The sequence below is a fragment of the Podarcis filfolensis genome (assembly GCF_964270895.1).
Source record: "Podarcis filfolensis genome assembly, chromosome: 5".
NCBI classification, from domain to species: Eukaryota; Metazoa; Chordata; class Lepidosauria; order Squamata; family Lacertidae; genus Podarcis; species Podarcis filfolensis.
Window position 1 is genome coordinate 43,399,812 of NC_139608.1, and position 18,733 is coordinate 43,418,544.

Sequence of the window (18,733 nt, forward strand, 5' to 3'; positions counted from 1 at the left end):
AGCGCCACTGTAACTGGTTCTAACCCATGTGTATTTTACACAGAGATGCAGGAAGAGAGGCAATTGGGCAGTGAAGCTAAAAATGGCATGCAGAAATGTGGCAAGGCACAAAAATGAGCACAAGATAGATGAGGCTGTCCAGGGCAAGCTCTGGATTATAGAAAATGTTATTAAAATAGAAGATGATCCATCTAAATGACTGTTTGAACAGGTGGCAGGTATCTAGAGGCTGCAAATTGAGGGGGGAGGGGGAACAGCATCTTTGTTAGCCAGTATAGACGATTAGTTCGATGAAGGATGTTACCTCCTTGTTTCTATGACTGCTGCGACTCTGGGGAGCAACATGTTTCGAAGAATGAGGGCTGGTGGGACTCTGACATCCTGCATAAACATGCTGAGGAACTAGTACAGAGAGGTTCTCTAGCCAATGTGATCAATCTAAAGGTGGAATGCTCTCTGCAGAACGGCCAAATTAGACTACAGAATCAATCACAATGTTCTTTGTCCAGCATGACCAATAGTTGATGCCACTGGTTTTATAATCTCTCTTCCTGAAAATATGGCCACTCTTTAACTCTGGAAGAGCTAACACTTTATTTCCCAGAGAGATGTTCAATTATTATTTGACAAATTTATCTAAAATATCATGTGTTGGTGTCAATGACAAAAGACTACATACTTGCTTTCTGATCTTTGACCCTAACACTCAAAACATCACAATAATAGCTACCTGCTGCATTATTGGAATTCTAAGGCTGCATCCTTAAATAAATTTACTTAGGAGTGAGCAGCATTGATCTGTACGAGACTTTGTTCTGAGTAAACTTACAAAGGATTGCATTGTTAAGTGTGGAACGTGAATCAATAATTAAATAAAAAATAAACTCTGGGTGAAAAACAATCATTGGCAAAGCCAAACCTGGACATTCTCCTATTGGTGGTCCAGCCCTGGAAAGTGAAATTTCACTAGGCTCCAACAATTAGTTTTGGAACAAAATAGTAAGCCTTAGCTTTTTGACTCTGCTGCTTTAAGCATGATGCAGGAAACACTACTGGGTGGTAGAGGAAAGTTCAAATAAGTCACTTGCAGTACTGGCAACAGAGCAGAGGTATGAGTTTAAAGTCCTCGATCATCAGAATAAAGCGTTCTGGTGAGTTGCCTAAACTGACAAGGTTCTCCCCACATACATCACTAGTAGGGCGATGTGCCTCAGGTAGGAGGCCTTGCCATCACTGAAAGGGTACAGTTTGCCCCTCTGTTCTTTTTTTTTTTTTTAATGATATTTATTAAGAGTTTCAAAAGTACAAAAAAATAGAAGAAGAAAAAGAGAAAAAATAAGAAAAAAGAGAAAAAATACATAGAATACATAAAAACCAATACAACAACACAACAACAACAACAAAAAAGAAAAATACAACTCCCATATTACATATCTTCATCTTTCATTTGCTTATTTCCTTGACCTCCTCACATCTCCCTTTTTGTATTCTAGCTTAATTAGTTGTTTCAGCAAATTCTTTCCATCTTTCTCACTTTTTATTAAATAATTTATCTCAACAGTCTAACCTATTAATTAACTCAGTAAATCCTTTCCATCTTTCACCATATTCTGTTGTTCAATTTGCCTTAATTTGTTTAACCTTATCTTACCGTAAAATGCCTTAAAACTTAAAACTTAATACTTATTTATACATAACTCCTTATATCATTTCTACTAAAGCCAGATAGTTTCATTCCAACATTTTCCCTAATATTCATTAATTTTACACTAATTTTCTGATTTTTGGAAGCAGGAGTGGGAGAAAGAGGACTTTAAGATAGAAAGTGCATTTAGATTGGGAACAAGACAGAAGAAGAATCGACCCAGAGATTGTCTTATTACTCTAAGATCAAAGGAGGAGCGAGATAAAATACTGAACCTGCACTACCAAACAACCCTTCGAATTGAAGATTTTTTTATTGAGATCTTTAAAGACATCCCTAAGAGTATCTTGGACGCAAGAGGACATTATAAGGACCTGGTGACATTGCTGAAGAGGAACTACATACCATTCAGGTGGGAATTTCCCCAAGGCTTGTCTTTTAAATATAAGGGAAAGAAGAGAAGAATAAAGACTGTAAGTGATAAAGACAAGTTCTTGGGAGAACACGAAGAAGACCTACAGAAAGAGACATTTCCAGGACAAGGGCATCCATCACTGGACACGAACACGGCACCACCGACAGACGAGGAACAAAAACAGGGAGCTGTAGGAGGAAGGAGTAAATAATCCCATCATGGCTCTGCAACTTCTAACCTGGAATTGTAACGGTTTGAACATTCCCAGGAAGAGAAAAAGTATATTTCATGCCTTAAAGAAAGACCAATTGGACTTGATTTGTCTACAAGAGACTCATGTGACAAGAGCACACAGAAAATTACTAATAAATAAAAGACTGGGACAGGAATTTATATCCTCAGACAGAGTAAAAAAGAGAGGAGTGGTGATCTATGCAAAAGAAAAATTGCAACCGAAACAAATTTTTAAAGATGATCAAGGAAGATATTTGGCAATTGAAATTCAATCCCAAGGAGAGAAGTATTTGATAGTGGGAATCTACGCACCAAACGAAGGGAAAGCTGAATTTTTTAAGAAGTTGCATGAAACCTTGATGGACCATATGGATTACAACTTAATTTTGATGGGAGATATGAATGGAGTAGTTTCAACAAATATGGACAAAGCACAAAGACAGGTAATAACAAAAGATGGAAGACTACCAAAGACTTTTTTTTGAAATGACTGACAATATGGACTTGATTGATATTTGGAGAACAAAACACCCACTAGAAAGAGAGGGAACCTTCTTTTCTGAAGCCAAAATGACATGGACAAGGATTGACCAAATCTGGGTGACTAGCAGTATGGCTCCGAACATAAAAAAAGTAGAAATCTGCCCAAAAACTTTCTCCGACCATAACGCTGTAAAGATGGTGATGAGGCAAACAACAACTGGTTCCTTCAGATGGAGAATGAATGACACTTTATTCAGAGATGAGGAGATCTGTAAGAAGGCCCAAAAAACTTTGAAAGACTACTTTGAAATCAACTTAAGGTCTAAAGTAGAAAAAAGAATAGTATGGGACGCAAGCAAAGCCGTGATGAGAGGGTTTTTGATTCAGCAAAATACTTTAAAGAAAAGAAAGCAAAATGAGAAGAAGGAGAGAATTTTGGAAAAGATAAAAGAAGGGGAAAAACAATTAAGATCGAAGCCAAAATCTCAAGAGATTTTAAGAGAAATTAAATTTCATCAAACACAATATATGGAACTGATGAATCAAGAATTAGAGTGGAAAATTAAACAAATGAGACAAAAGACCTTTGAATCTGCTGACAAATGTGGTAAGCTATTGGCTTGGCAAATAAAGAAGAGACAAAAACTCAACACGGTGACAAATATAGAGGTGGAAGGAAAGAATATAAGCAACCCAGTGGAAATTAGGAACTGTTTTCAGAACTACTTTAGACAACTCTACATACAAGGGCCGCAGAATGAAATGGATATACAACAATTCCTCGAGAAAAATGGGCTGAAAAAGGTTTCGCAGGAAAATAGAACAATTTTGAATCAGGAGATATCAGCACAAGAAATAGAAGATGCCATTCAAGGCATGACGCTGGGCAAATCCCCCGGGCCGGATGGATTGACTTCTAAATATTATAAAGTTTTGAAGGAAGGACTGATACAGCCTTTGAAGGAAGTCTGTAATGAGATTATGGAGGGGAAAAGGGCACCTGATACGTGGAGTGAGGCCTATATCACACTTATACCAAAGACAGAGACTGAAAAGACTCAACTTAAAAACTACCGACCCATCTCGTTATTGAATGTGGATTACAAAATCTTTGCTGACATTTTAGCAAAGAGACTGAAAAGAGTTTTGATGGAGGAGATTCATGGGGACCAAGCGGGCTTTCTCCCAAAAAGGCATTTGTCGAACAATGTAAGGAATATAATTGACATTTTGGAAAAGCTGGAAGTGAATATAAACACTAAGGCTGTTTTGATATTTGTGGATGCCGAGAAAGCCTTTGACAACATTTCTTGGAGTTTTATGTTGAAGAACCTCCAGGGGATGGGGGTAGGCCAAGGGTTTGAGAATGGTATAGGTGCAATATACTCTGAACAGAAAGCCAAACTAATTGTAAATAATGTGGTTACAGAAGAGTTCAAGATTGAAAAAGGGACATGTCAGGGGTGCCCTATCTCCCCACTACTTTTTATATCGGTCCTGGAGGTTTTGCTTAATATGATTAGGAGGGACCAGTTGGCTAAAGGGATTCAGGTCGGAGCTAAACAATATAAACTGAGAGCATTTGCAGATGATTTAGTACTTACATTGCAAGAGCCAGAAGCTAGCACGAAAAGAGTTTTGGAAATAATTCAAGAATTTGGTCAAATGGCAGGATTTAAATTGAATAAGTCTAAGACAAAGGTTTTGGAGAAAAATTTGACACAGATAGAAAAGGAAAGGTTTCAGAATGAGACAGGGTTAACTGTGGTTAAAAAAGTGAAATATTTGGGTATAAATATGACAGCTAAAAATGTGAATTTGTTTAAAGATAATTATGAAAAAACTTGGAGAGAAGTGAAAAAAGATTTGGAGATTTGGTCCAACTTAAAGCTTTCCTTGTTAGGCCGTATTGCAGCTATAAAAATGAATATATTGCCAAGAATGTTGTTTTTGTTCCAAGCTTTGCAAATAATTGATAAAATGGATTGTTTCAAGAGGTGGCAAAAAGACATATCTAAATTTGTCTGGCAGGGCAAAAAGCCCAGAATTAAATTTAAGATATTAACGGATTCAAAGGAAAGAGGGGGGTTTGCCCTGCCAGACTTTAAACTTTACTATGAAGCGGCAGCTTTTTGCTGGCTGAAAGAATGGCTGCTTCTTGAAAGCACAGACATTTTGGATTTGGAAGGTTTTAATAACATTTTTGGGTGGCATGCATATTTGTGGTATGACAAGGTTAAAGCACATAAAAGTTTCAAAAATCATATTGTCAGAAAAGCACTATTAAATGTCTGGGTCAGATATAAAGACTTGCTGGAAAATAAAACTCCAAGGTGGCTGTCGCCAATGGAAGCTAAGGCAGTTAAAAAGTTAAATATGGAGTCCAAGTGGCCAAGATACTGGGAAATTTTGGAAAAGGAAGGGGACAAATTGAGATTGCAGAGTTTTGAGAAATTAAAAGGGAAGGTGAGAGACTGGTTGCACTATCATCAAATAAATGAAGCGTTTAAACTGGACAGTAAAATTGGCTTCCAGGTGGAAAAATCAAAATTGGAGACAGAACTGTTAGAACCCAGTACTAAGAATTTGTCAAAAATGTACAATTTGCTGCTGAAATGGAATACACAAGATGAAACGGTTAAATCGGTCATGATTAAATGGGCTCAGGACATTGGTCATAATATTTTGTTTGCTGATTGGGAAAAGTTGTGGACCACCGGGATGAAATTTACGGCATGTAATGCCTTAAGAGAAAACATTATGAAAATGATATATAGGTGGTACATAACCCCAGTCAAGCTTGCAAAGATTTACCATTTGCCTGACAATAAATGTTGGAAATGTAAAGAAACTGAAGGTACATTTTTTCATCTTTGGTGGACTTGCCCGAAGATTAAGGCATTCTGGGAAATGATCTATAATGAACTTAAAAAGGTATTTAAATATACTTTCCCCAAGAAACCAGAGGCCTTTCTCTTGGGTATTGTCGGCCAAGGGGTGTTAAAGACGGATATAACTTTCTTTATGTATGCTACAACAGCAGCTAGAATACTTATTGCGAAGTACTGGAAGACGCAAGAGCTACCCACACTGGAAGAATGGCAGATGAAGGTGATAGACTACATGGGCTTGGCAGAAATGACGAGCAGAATCCGAAACCAGGGAAGAGAAGCAGCGCAAGAAGAATGGAAAAAATTCAAGGACTATTTAAAGAAATATTACAAAGTCAATGAAAGTTAGAATGATGTTGGACTGGAAAGTAAATGGTTACTATTAGCAATGGTTAAAACAAGGAGAATAAGGAAGAATAGTCTAAATTTAAATTAAAATAAGGGAAGATTCGCTGAACAATCGATAAGAATTTGGAATACAGAAAGGGGAGGCATGAGGAAGTCGGGGAAGAAAGGTATAAGAAATTAGGATATGAAATGATACATGTTTTTTGTTTCTGTTTTTGTCTTTGTATGTTTATGTATGTTGTGTTTATATGGAAAAAATAAAAATATTATAAAAAAAAAAAAATTTACACTAATTCCCAAAATAAAGATTTTCCTTTATAGACTCTTCCGATTTTCATCCAACGTCCCTTCTTCCTGGTCTCGGGTTATGTCAGTCCTTACTATCCATTCCATCTAGTCCATCAACCTGGTAATCTGATATCCGAGGCTCTTAAATCACTTCCATGCCCCTTCTGCAGATCTTTTTCTTCTTGTTTATACTTGCACTTTTCCTTGTCTTTTGTTGGTCTCTTTCTTAGTTTCTTTCCTTTCTCCTTGAGGAGTAGGTCTCCGGGGAATTTCCACCCATACTCATCTCCATCTCCCCACATCAGACCAACCCATTCCCCACAGTCCCACTCCCCACAATCATCAATATAATCCAAAAGATCTTTAACAGCATATTTCAAAATCTCTCCAAAGTTGAGAGCCTCCTCAGCTCCAGACTCCCTCTGGCCCATTTCAAGTTCATTCTTCCAAAACAGCGACTTATGCTCCTGCAGGGCCTCGGGTCTCTCCATTTGTGTTGCTTGAGGTAGCACCGTGGCTTCCTCCATTATTATCTGCCCTTGCATTTGCCCAGTCAAATCAGTTTCCTGGATTGGTCCCTGTATGATTTCTATGTCAAGTCCACATTCACTGATTCCAACAGTCATCAAATCCAACTTCTCATTCATCAAATCCACCTTCTCATGCATCTGCTCCAACAAAGCACTTGTCTTGCAAAAAGCAAGCACCAGGACTTCTTCCAAACACATTTTTGTTCAAGGTCACAGTCTAGTCCCACGATGTTAATCTCACAGCTGTGAAATCCCCAAGTGAACTGCAGCAACAATTTGACAAGCTCCCTCTAAAGGATACAGTTTCTATTTGTGTCCATCTTTTTAAAGCATATCCAACAAAAGAAAGTTACTTTCAATTTTCAAATATTTTGTTTCTTTAAAATGCAGAAGGCAACATTGGAATCAATTTGTTTCTCTTTTTCCTTGCTATCTGTCAAAATGTTCCATTCACAGTCAATGGACGTCTCCGATAATTTCTGTCTCTGACACCCCGTTCCCAGGTTTGAGACGGTGGGAACTTATTTTCTTTTACTCCCTCTCCTGCAGGCTTGAACAGTTTAATTTCCTCCCCTTTTCTCCTGCTTCCAAGGGGGTTTTAATAGTTATAAATGAAGGAAATCTTGACCTTTATAAAACGACTTTCCAGGCTATTAGCTTACAAGATTTTTGCTTCAGATTATTTACAAAAAGCGGAAGGCGGACTTCCTGTTTTGAGTCTTCCCGCTTCTGTGCCAAATTAAGTTATTTCTTGATCCAATTTTCCGTTTCTACTCACAGGTACTTTGAGTCCAATTGTCGACAGGAAAAAGTCAGCGCTCTCCGGCAATGGCAATGCGGCTTCCCTCTGTGAAAGTAGCAGTCAGTTCGCAGCACCGCACCGATCACCCTACTTCGCTCCGGAGCCCCAAAATGGGGTTCCCCGCGAATAGGGGAGGCGCTCCTGGTGCTCTGCCGAACCCCATGTTCCCAGGCTTCTTCCACCTGGGATTTCTAGTGGGTCCCCACCTTCGCTGCGGCGGGTAGACCCAGTTTCCACGGAGACAGTTCCTCCGATCGGAGGAACTCCGCCATTTCGCCGATGGCGCTAACCCGGAAGTCCCCGCCCCTCTGTTCTTTTTTATTGCTTTCCTTTTATTAATGTCTGTCTTCATAAAATGAGAGGCAAATGCTTGTACACAAATTAACAAGCTGCAGACACTTTTTACTAAAGTCCATTCTTGCCCCAAATCCAAAAAAAGGGAGGCAGAAGGAGGAGGTCCGTCATACAGCTCCAAAGCTGTGTGCTTTTGGGTCTGAACATACATAAAGAACCATTTAAAAAAGCTAAAGGATCCCTGACAGTTAAGTCCAGTCACAAACGACTCTGGGGTTGCGGTGCTCCCAAGGCTCAGTGGTTTAGACCACAGCGCTACCCGCGTCCCTAAAGAACCATTAAGGTAAAGGTAAAGGTACCCCTGCCCGTACGGCCCAGTCATGTCCGACTCTAGGGTTGCGTGCTCATCCCGCTCTAGAGGCCGTGAGCCGGCGCCGTCCAAAGACACTTCCGGGTCACGTGGCCAGCGTGACGAAGCTGCAGCTGGCGAGCCAGCACCAGCGCAGCACACGGAAACGCCATTTACCTTCCTGCTATAAAGCGGTCCCTATTTATCTACTTGCACTTAAAAGTGCTTTTGAACTGCTAGGTGAGCAGGAGCTGGGACCGAACGACGGGAGCTCACCCCGCCGCGGGGATTCGAACCGCCGACCATACGATCGGCAAGTCCTAGGCACTGAGGTTTTACCCACCCGCGTCCCCAAACCAAAAAACCATTACATTGCAACAAAAACAAATGCTTCAGGAAAGATGGGTTCTGCTAACTGAGAAACAGCTTCATAATAACACCTCCATTATCACCCCAAATTGCCTGCAAAACTCTTTAAATGGCTTGCTTATCAAAGCTCCTTTGTGTATCCAGCCGCTAGCTTACATTGATGATGATTTTCTATTATATCTCTAGTATGAATGTGTATCTAGTACAAGTGTGTATTCTTACCCTCCCACCAAGGAGCTCAGGGTGGTGTATACAAGGAGCCCAGGGTGACCTTTAACCCCTCACAACAATGCCACGAGATCATTCATGAACCACATGGCTGAGTAGGGATTTTAACCCTGGGGCAGGAGTCACCTAACCAGCACTATAAGTGGAAGCCCTGCACAAGGACTTCTGTTTGCACAACAGGGCTTTCTCCCCCACCTCCCTCCATGTGCCCCCAATTGACTCTGGGTCAGGAGAACCCCCACAGCAGCACGCAGGGGGCGGGGCGGTTGTCACTGGCAAAGCTTGCACAGATGAAACAAGTGGAAGAGTGCAATGCAGAATTCCACCCGATTTCCCAGGTTCCAGTCCAATATTCTATCCACTATGCCAAACAGCAGGAAAGCATCCCAATGTTAACACATTGAATGTGAATTTAAAGGAATGAAAGAAAGGCATGCTTATGCTTCTCAGGGTCTGCCTATGATGAAAGACAAGTTGCCACCCCCTTCCCATGTAGAGAAGCAGAGTCGAATGATAGTTGAATCTTATTTCCAGACTGGCACAGGGCACACACAGTTCTGTCCTCCACAGAGGGGAACAGGGGGAAGGGGCTACTGTCATAGAAATTTGTATGATTATATATTAAAAACTAATATAGAAATTTAATTAATAAATAATCAGTGCCCCCACACTAGGCCACCTGAGGTGGTTGTCTCATTGCTAATGGTAGGGTTGGCCATTTCCTTTGGTTCTTTATGCAGACAGTATGTTAGCAAACCCATGGGCAAGGCACCTTAAAGGATCAGTCCAGGTTCTTAGGCTCCCTAGAAATCAACAGCCAGCCTTGGAGAACAAAACACCAGGAAGAGAGAGCCTCCCCACAGACCTCCCTCCTTCTGGCAGGCAGTAAAAATTAGTTCTGGTCTTCATGACCTTTCCGTTCCTTGGCAGGAATTACTGACACAGGAGCCAGGATTTGGGATTGGTTTGTTGTCCTGGATACCTGCCTATAGAGTTCATCTACAACCAGTTCCATGTGCAGAAAAGTTAATCTGAGTGATTTTCAGTTGGTTTCTGACTGGCTAATAATATTGCACAGCTTCTGGAACCAAAAGGCATGGCTGACATCTGCCTGTCAGTCAGTTTCAGTGCAAAGAGGGACTTCCCAACGAGGCAATGGAGTAGATTCTTTTGCTTCTTTTACTCACAATGTATGTGCAGAGCGGGTGGAAGGCATATGTGCCACAGGCATACAGGTGGGTTGTGTTCAGCCGTTGCAAAAGCTTGACATGGTTGTAACACTCTGTCTGTAAAAGAGGAAGGGAGGGTGTCATTTGCACAAGAGTCCTGACAATGGCGTGTTCCTCAGCTACAGGCACAAACAGGTCAGAAGCACAGGCAGAGAGACAAAAAGGCAGAGACTTGTGGAGCACATACCTTGTTGTTTTTGCCCTTTTTCAGGCAGTCTCCCCGCTTCTCAGGAGAGGCTTCCCAATCAATCTACAAAGTTAAACACAAAGCAGGATCATTATTCACTGGGGCATCCCAGCCCAGGAAATAGTGGTGGAGCGTGACATTAAGAAGCAAGCCCCATGAAACTCAACAAGAGCTCTTCAAAGTTCACACTTCGCCTTCCCCTAGAATAAGTGGATTTATTTAAGTGCAAAGCGGGGGAGCGCTGCAGATTTTTGTAGCCCATTTGCTTTTAAAGGTCCTTGGCTGAAATGAGAACCTGGCTGTTACAAATACCATAAGGAAGCAGCAGGGAGAAAGGGAGAGGGAAGGAGACCAAAAAAGCAAGTGGTTTTCAGTAGAGGGTGGCTGCTGTTTTCCGTTTTACATGGCTCAAGAGCTCCCTTCCCATTTTGCATAAAAAACAAGGGCACAGAAAAGAAACTGTACTGAGATAAAGGGCCTCAAAGGAGAGTGAACAAATGTTATACCTGGTAAGAGGTACCAGAGACTTCCAGGTACTTTAAAGGACATTTGTGTACTTCAGCAAGGGGAGCCAATATGGTGCCCTCAAGGTGTTGTTAGACTCTAACTCCCAGCAGCCCCATCCAGTATGACCAATGGTCAAGGATGGTGGGAGCTGTAGTTCAGGAACCCATTGGCTACCAGTGAGGGTTGGCGCCAGCCCATTCCACTAACATGTGAGGCAGACAAAAGGGTCCATATCTGTCTATATCTGTTGTGGAAACTAGATTTGATGACAGAGGCATCCATTTTTAATGAGGAGGCATTTATCAGTTTTTCAGAACAGATTGTTTTCAGTGTATCTCTTGGTGACTCTAATGTAACAAAGGCTGCATGCAGGTATACATTATTCCAGCAGTGAGTCTGCTGTGGAAATGCACTCATCACATATTTTACACGTATGCAATAAGATTCGGGGTGAAATCTAGTCTTCTACTTTAGAGCAGAAATTTGATATACACAGCACTGATTGGCCATTTGCTGACTCAGTCATGAAGCCATGGTCCCTCCCCAATCAAAGCAGATTCTAAAGTTTAAATAAAGAGAAAGCCGTACTTGTTCTTCCTTGAAGGTACATATGTAGCCCTAAATGGCTTTGGAAACCAATATTTGCAAAGGGAATTAACTGTGAACATGCCAGTGGGATAAAGCTGCACTTACTGTCCGATGGGAGCCATCAGAAACGTTGCTGGAATTTAAGGAGAATATGGCCCCCCTGGCCCCAACATAAAGAATTCCCTTCTCATCCTCTAGCAGTAGGGTAGTGTAGTTCTGGGCATGGCTGCTAAAACGTCTTGCAGTGGTCAAATCTGCAGAAAGAAACACAGGCTGTTTAAAAAGCAAGACCACAGAGGTTTCTTGGGCACTCCAGATACCCTGGAAGAGGCAGCTGAACTGAAGGCTCACTATTGTGCTGTCCGACATCTGAAAGATTGGAACAGAAAAATGCAAAAGTAAACCAAAATGTGAATCAGGACAGAGTGTGGAAGTTGATCACTTTCAAGGGCCTCCAAAAATGATTTTCAAATATTATCCAATATATGCAGCAACTTTGGAAGGGGGGAAAGCCTTTAAACCTTTCCATGGATCAACATTTAACCCAGAGATTCAAAAGATACAGAGCCTGCTCTTCAGCTCAATTACAGTAAATCAGAGCACTTGGATCTTAAAATGAAGTGCAGACAGAGCCTACTGCATGCTTAATTGGTGGAAAGTCTCGCTGCATACACTGGGGCTTATCCCCAAGTAAGAATGCAAAGGTTTGTAGCCTTAGTCCCACTACTGACGTCAAGAGGGATATGTAGAGGGATCAGCCCATGTGTTCTAACTTAACTTGTTTGTGCACCAGGTTGATAATGTTCTTCATTGGGCCAGAAAGGAAAAGATATTGTGAAGCCTCTTGTCATGCTGGCAATTCAATTGAAAGCATGGGTGGAGAACACATAGTACTTATTTGAAATAGTGAAGCTGTTTGATATGGCTCTGAGCTGTTGCTTTAGGAGGACGCAGACCTGCAAGGCACCCCAACAGGCAGTACACTTTTAAAAAATATCTCTAGGCAGTATACATATTGAAAAGATAGGTACTGTTAGGAAACAGTCCCCTATTAGCATTGCAAGCTTCCTCCAGGAGTTCCTTGTCAGATAAGGCAGTTCTCAGTTTTCCCACAGTTCCTGAGGTTGCCATAAGAACATAAGAAAAGCCTGCTGGATCAGGCCAATGACCCATCTAGTACAACATCCCAGTCTCACAGTGGCTGATCAGATGCCTGAAGGCATCAGCATTCCTCCTCCACCCACCGCCTGTGGTTTCTAGCAACTGGTATTCAGAAGCATACTGGAAGATAAGGGAGGCATGACCTGCTACTCGGTGTTTCCTCTCCTCTTCATAGAGAGAGTGAATTTTGTTAGCAGAATGTTACATTTCTCAAACCCAATGCATTTCAAAATAAGCCAAACAGAATTTTTATAATGCAATAGTTTGAAATTTTAAATGGATTATTACAAAGAAATATATATATACGTACATGATTATGACAAAGGGATATTGTGGGGGGCCCAAAATCTTAAAGCAACATTTAAAGAAACAAACATAACTAACTACCAAAAAGTTGTCAGGTTTGAGGTGCTTTTACAGACTTAACAGCTCATTCCTACGCATGTTGACTCAGAAGTCCCATTGTGTTTAATGGTGCTTACTCCCCTGGGAGTGTATTTAGGGTTGGAGCCTTGAGCTTACTTGGGAGTCAGTCCTAATCAATTCCATGAGCCTTACATTAGAATAAGCTTGACTAGGATCATGCCATTAACCACAAAAACAAATTAAACAGAGGTTCTAGCTAGCTGCTTAATATAAATCCCTCATAAGTTTCAAGTTGTAAATCAAGCTGCCCAAAACTACACAGCTCTCAATGTTGCCTATGCGGTAGTCATTCCTTTGGTTGGGTCAAACATTACTGAATGGCTATTCCCTGGATCAACATTATAAATTAATGGATAAAACTGCAAATTGGGCAGTAAATATTTTGAGTACGAGTTCACCTTGCTTAAATTGGAAGTATACTGGCCCAAACCTATTTACAGTACTAGCTTTCTTTTTTAAAAATACTATTTTATTAAAGCTTTTTCATAATACAGTAAGATAGAAGAAACTAAGGAAAACAAAAACAGAAAAAGAAGGAGAAAGAGAAAGAGAAAAGAAAATGCAGAGTCCTCTCTCAAAGGTAGTTCTTAATCCTTGTCTCACCCAGGAAGTGGTGGAGACCCTCTCACCTCTCACCTGGGAGCTTTCCTTTCTTCTCCCAGTCTTTCACCTGAGGAAGTCTTCCCTTCCCTGCCTCTCACTAAGTATCCTTCCATCAACCATCTACCCCGTGTGTGTGTGTGTGTGTGTGTGTGTGTGTGTGTAATCTTTAGACACCAATAATACCCCAGATCAGGGGACACCAAAGGGGGGGGGGGAGGGGAGAGAAGCTGCACCTTGTAAGTATAGGGACCTTTGCTCAAAAACTAAACTCTAATTTTCCTCCATGTTGATTATGGGTATCCTTACTAGATCTCAATGCCTTCAACATGAATCTTTTTAAAAAAAAAACAACAAAAAACCCCACTGCTGGCTTTTTGTCATCATTGATCCAGTATCTGCTGCATCTCAAGTTCCCATTAAAACTGTTTTACTGTGAGTGTGATGACATCTGAAACTGCTTTTCATTTGAAAGATTGATTATGCTTATATATCCAGTTCTTACGAACAGCTTCTACTGGTTTCCCATCCGAGGGATACTAGCAATTCTGCAGCCTCGGGTGTTCCCAGGCCACTCACTGGGCCGCTGAAGCTGCTCCCTTTTGCATAAGCATGTTTTCTCTCGTGAAGGTGGACTACGAATTCTAAGGTCAATCCTAAGAGGTCTCTCTCTAGCCTTCACAGCCAAAGCAACCCACAAAATAGCAGCACAGCTATCCCTAAGTGGCAGCATAATCCTATGCCTATCTACACAGAAGTTAAGTCTGATTGAGTTCTGTGGGATTTACTTCTAGGTAAGTAGGCACAGCATTGCAGCCTAGATGTCTTAGCCAACACTATCTGGTCCCTTAGACCCCAGAAAGCATAGGCATCAAGCTGTCATGTTCTGGGATCCCAGGAGCTGGCCCCAAGTGTAGTCTAAAGCAGGCAAGAACCAAGGTTCAGAGCAGCAAACAAGAACCAAAGATAGGGTTGCCATGTTTCAAAAAGTGAAAATCCGGACAGAAACATTGTTGACATATGGCAACCCTACCAAAGAGGCAACTATATAGTCCAGGTAAGGCAGAGTCTTTACACTAGAGTCAAGTGGCTTAAACTAAGGAGCTAGTTCTGAGGATAGGGTATTAAAAGGCCTGGTGCTCTGAGACTGACCCATAGAGTCAGCTGACTGGATGTCCAGATTACTGCTGCAGCCTTGAACTCCAGAGTCTGCCAGGCTCATTAAAGGAATTGAGCAAAGGGGAGCAGGAGGTAAGCTGGAAGCCCTGGTTTCACACACACACACACACACACACACACACACACACACACACCTGGACTTCAGCCTTAATGCTTGCACACCGTGACCTGTTCTGGTTTTTCGTCTCTCTCTGGGTACCTCATGTCCCAAACTCTTCCGTTGTGGGTATCAATCAAGAGTTTGAACAGGGCATGCAGAAGAAATGCAGTCCGAAGTTATGCTCTGTGGAACAGTGAAAACTGATTATGGAAGATTCCTTCCAACTTACAAAGCCCATATTTTTCAAGGGGAATTTCAAGTATACCATGGAAATGCATGTTTTCAGGAGCCGAGGTGTGTGGGCGAGTGAATGAAAGGGAAGGTGGATAAACTGAATCAGTATCTGACTGCTTGAGAATGTGAGTCCTCATTCCCTATGGGAGCACTGAAGGAAGCAGAAAACCATATATAAATATACCGAGGCAAACTGTAATACGCCCAAAGGAATTTAACCCTAGCCTTGTCCAAGCTGCAGTGAAAAACCAATTGAATTTCCTCCAGTTGTTATCAGAGTACCACATTTTCATAGCAAAGCACCCCTTTCGGACAAGTGCCTAAACTCCTACTGAAAACTGATCAATATTGTGTTCCAACCCTTCATATATAGCCTGCTATTAAGTGAAAATGAGAAAGGGGCACATCCACACTATACATTCACAGCACATGGCTTCCCCAAAGCATCTTGGGAATTGTAGTTTACACCTCACAGAGCTCCAGCCCCCTGCACCCTGCATTACAGTTCTCAGGGAGTCTTTGGAGGAAGCCATGAGCTGTAAATATCTGGTGTAGACGCAAGCAGAAACTGTGAGCAAATAGTGTTATATACTTTGCCTCGTAACATGTAAGAAAATGCTTCCATACATTCATACAGCCATATCCAGTCATGTTTTCTTCCACACAATCACACTGAGCTAAAGGAGGTAAGACTTGCTTTCCAAATCACAGTCCCTTGAGGGAAGTCAGGGACAAACCAACAATCTTGATTGGGACACAAATGCCTGAGGCAGATAGCTGCCTCGATAGTAAGTGCTATTTATATCCCTTACCTAGAACTGCTCAGGCTGAGTCACCAGAAGGCCAGTTCTGAGCAGGGATGGCAGGCTGGGAGACAGTTTGAGGTCAGGCAGTGAGTCCTGAGCCCTCCCGCTTTCACAACCATCATTTCCCCTCCCCACTCCTGGTCATTTAAATGCCTGTGGCAGAAGAAGGTGAAAGGCACTTCTGGTTTATCAGTGTTTTCTCTCCCTTGCAAAATACCAGTGTTTGCTCCTGATTACAAACTAGGCTGCTGTAAAGAGAAGTCACAGCTGTTTGGAGGTTAGAAGGTACCATGTCAAAATAAGAATAATACCACTCAAAATTCAGCTCAGTTGGAGAGGTGCAGCTGGAAAATTGTGCTTATAGTTGTTTATGATGCAAGTGTAGTAAAAATCTGCGAGGGATCACAGGAGCATGACAATGACAATGCTGTTAGAAAGCAAGATCTGCGAGAAGAAAGTGACAGAAATTGAGCATTTCTTTAAAAAAATAAAATCCAATTAACATGCAATAACAAGGAGCCAAAGAATCTTATTTGCTGGTTCACATCTGCATAGACATAATTTAATTCTTTTCTGTCACTTGATGACTTGCAACCAAATATGTGAACTGATTCCCTTTGAAAACTTCCATACTGAAGTACTATCTGGGATGGCTCATTCACATAGCTTCATCATCAAATGACACATGTACACAACTGGCCCTTTGATATTGGTTAGTTTATTACACAAACTTTACTTTTTGTGTGATCTGATTCATAACCTAGGAGGGAAGGGAGCTCAGCAGGAGAAAACAATGTCTTCCAAAAAGTCATCTTGATGCAAAGCATGGGCTTGTGAGCTCCACTTCTTAGCATCATTCTTCTATTTGCCAATATGTTAACAAAGGGTATGCCTCACCCCGCTCCAATACATTTTGCTGAACTATTTCAGCATTGGTAGAAAGAATCCTTAGCATATGCTGGAAACTGAAAGCAACAGGAGGAGCGGATGAGTATTTGAGCAAAAAATAGCAAATTGTAGCAGATACCACTGCAATATTCGCATTTGCATTCTATATACTATATTCTAGTTTCTTCTGTTAGTCAGCAAACTTTGTCAATCTGTGCCTGCAACTGTTATCTGGAACCTCTAACTTGAACCGACCCCACCCTTTGGCTTTGGAAGCCTTATCAGAAGCTGCTGCAGGAGAGGGACTGTGAGTAACATTATGAGAGGAGTGCTTCTAGGAGTAAGGTGAACCTGTGAAACTCCCTTCTTACTTTTTCTATTGGATGCAGCATGTTGTTTAAACAATCTTGTTATATTGATAGTATTGAAATGTGGTATTTTGTATGTTTTTGTTTTCCCGTGTTATTCCATCCCATTCCAGGGGTGGAGTTCACTGACCCTCCAGATGTTGTTAGATCTCAACTCCCAGCAGCCCCAGTCAACATAGCCAATAAGCAGGAATGATGGGAGCTGTAGTCCAGCAACAGGTTTGCCACTCCCAGTGTGGACTGAAATGCAACAGTGCTCCCAATTATTCAAAATTCAATTATTCAAATGATGTTTCTGCCATGTAATCCTAAAGCAGTTCAGGGCCATGTAACTGCAGCTGACCCACTCTTATCTGATGAGTCAGGTGTTTACCACAAAAGGAATTCACAATAGATAAGATTGCACCAGTGTCTTAGTAGTGTTGGTGTGACTCTGGCTTATGTACAGATTTGTACAATTGTACACGCCCATACTTTTCTCTGTGTATAACTGTACCACCTGAAGTTTAGCATTTCACAAATAAAAAAAGGGGATATTGGAAAAGAAAAACATGACCAGAGTTCATCAGATACAGCAGCTTTGAACACTTATTGTTATCAGCATGGGAAGTGTTCAGGGGCAAGATTGATTGATTGATTGATTGATTGATTTGAATTCTATATTGCCATTCATCTGATAATAGGGTAGTTTACAATATAAAAACACAAAAATATATAGCATAACAAAAAATACACGCCTCCAGTTTAAAAGACCATACAGACAACCTCCCCCATTGATGAGTTCAATATGTGCGTGAATGTGCACAGCCACATCGTGCCAAATCCAGAAATGACCCGAAAATTCACAAAAAGGGGCAGGGTGTTTGAGGCTTTCTCAATGCTGTTTCAAATATACACGATTTCACTGACACACACAATGCCTCAGAAGGTAGCCCGCACCTGTAATTTATTTAAACCATATAAATTACGATTGCAGAACCTATGGTCCTGTTGTTGAACTATAACTTCTATCATCCATGATCACAGATTATGCTGGCTGCGGCTGATGGGAGTTGGAATCCAATAACATCTGGAGGACCACAGATCCTGATTGATATGTACCCTTTGTGCTGCATCATAGACCATACACTGACACAATTTCCCTTATTACAGGTAATACTCAGTAGATGAAGGGATGAATGTGTGTGCAATGTGGACCTGGCCAGCTTGACATGAATCATATACACACCAAGCAATGACCTCAACTATACAGCAAGTGCAGGCATAACCTAAACTGCCATAGAAAGTATATTTATAAATACTTCATCTCTTCTTGGAAAAAGATGATTTTGCAAAGAAAAATGGAGCTTGAGATGTATGGACATGTCTCTAGTTTGTCCCATCAACAGAATGGGCAATTTTTCCAAAAGGTACAGTGGTACCTTGGGTTACAGATGCTTCAGGTTACATACGCTTCAGGTTACAGACTCCGCTAACCCAGAAATAGTACCTCGGGTTAAGAACTTTGCTTCAGGATGAGAACAGAAATGGTGTTCTGGCAGCGCAGCAGCAGCGGGAGGCCCATTAGCTAAAGTGGTACCTAAG

General features: G+C 41.4%; 1 protein-coding gene across 6 annotated transcripts in view; it reads right to left on the reverse strand.

The window, feature by feature from the left end:
* Positions 1-18,733, reverse strand: part of SEMA4G (semaphorin 4G) — a 108,098-nt gene that overhangs the window by 20,479 nt on the left and 68,886 nt on the right. For all 6 annotated transcript variants that reach the window (XM_083615315.1, XM_083615312.1, XM_083615311.1 and 3 more), the window contains 3 exons: positions 11,493-11,641; positions 10,293-10,355; positions 10,064-10,162 (listed from right to left, as the gene is read on the reverse strand). In XM_083615315.1, coding sequence (XP_083471441.1) covers positions 10,064-10,162; positions 10,293-10,355; positions 11,493-11,641 — 311 coding nt within the window. The remainder of the gene's footprint in view (positions 1-10,063; positions 10,163-10,292; positions 10,356-11,492; positions 11,642-18,733) is intronic.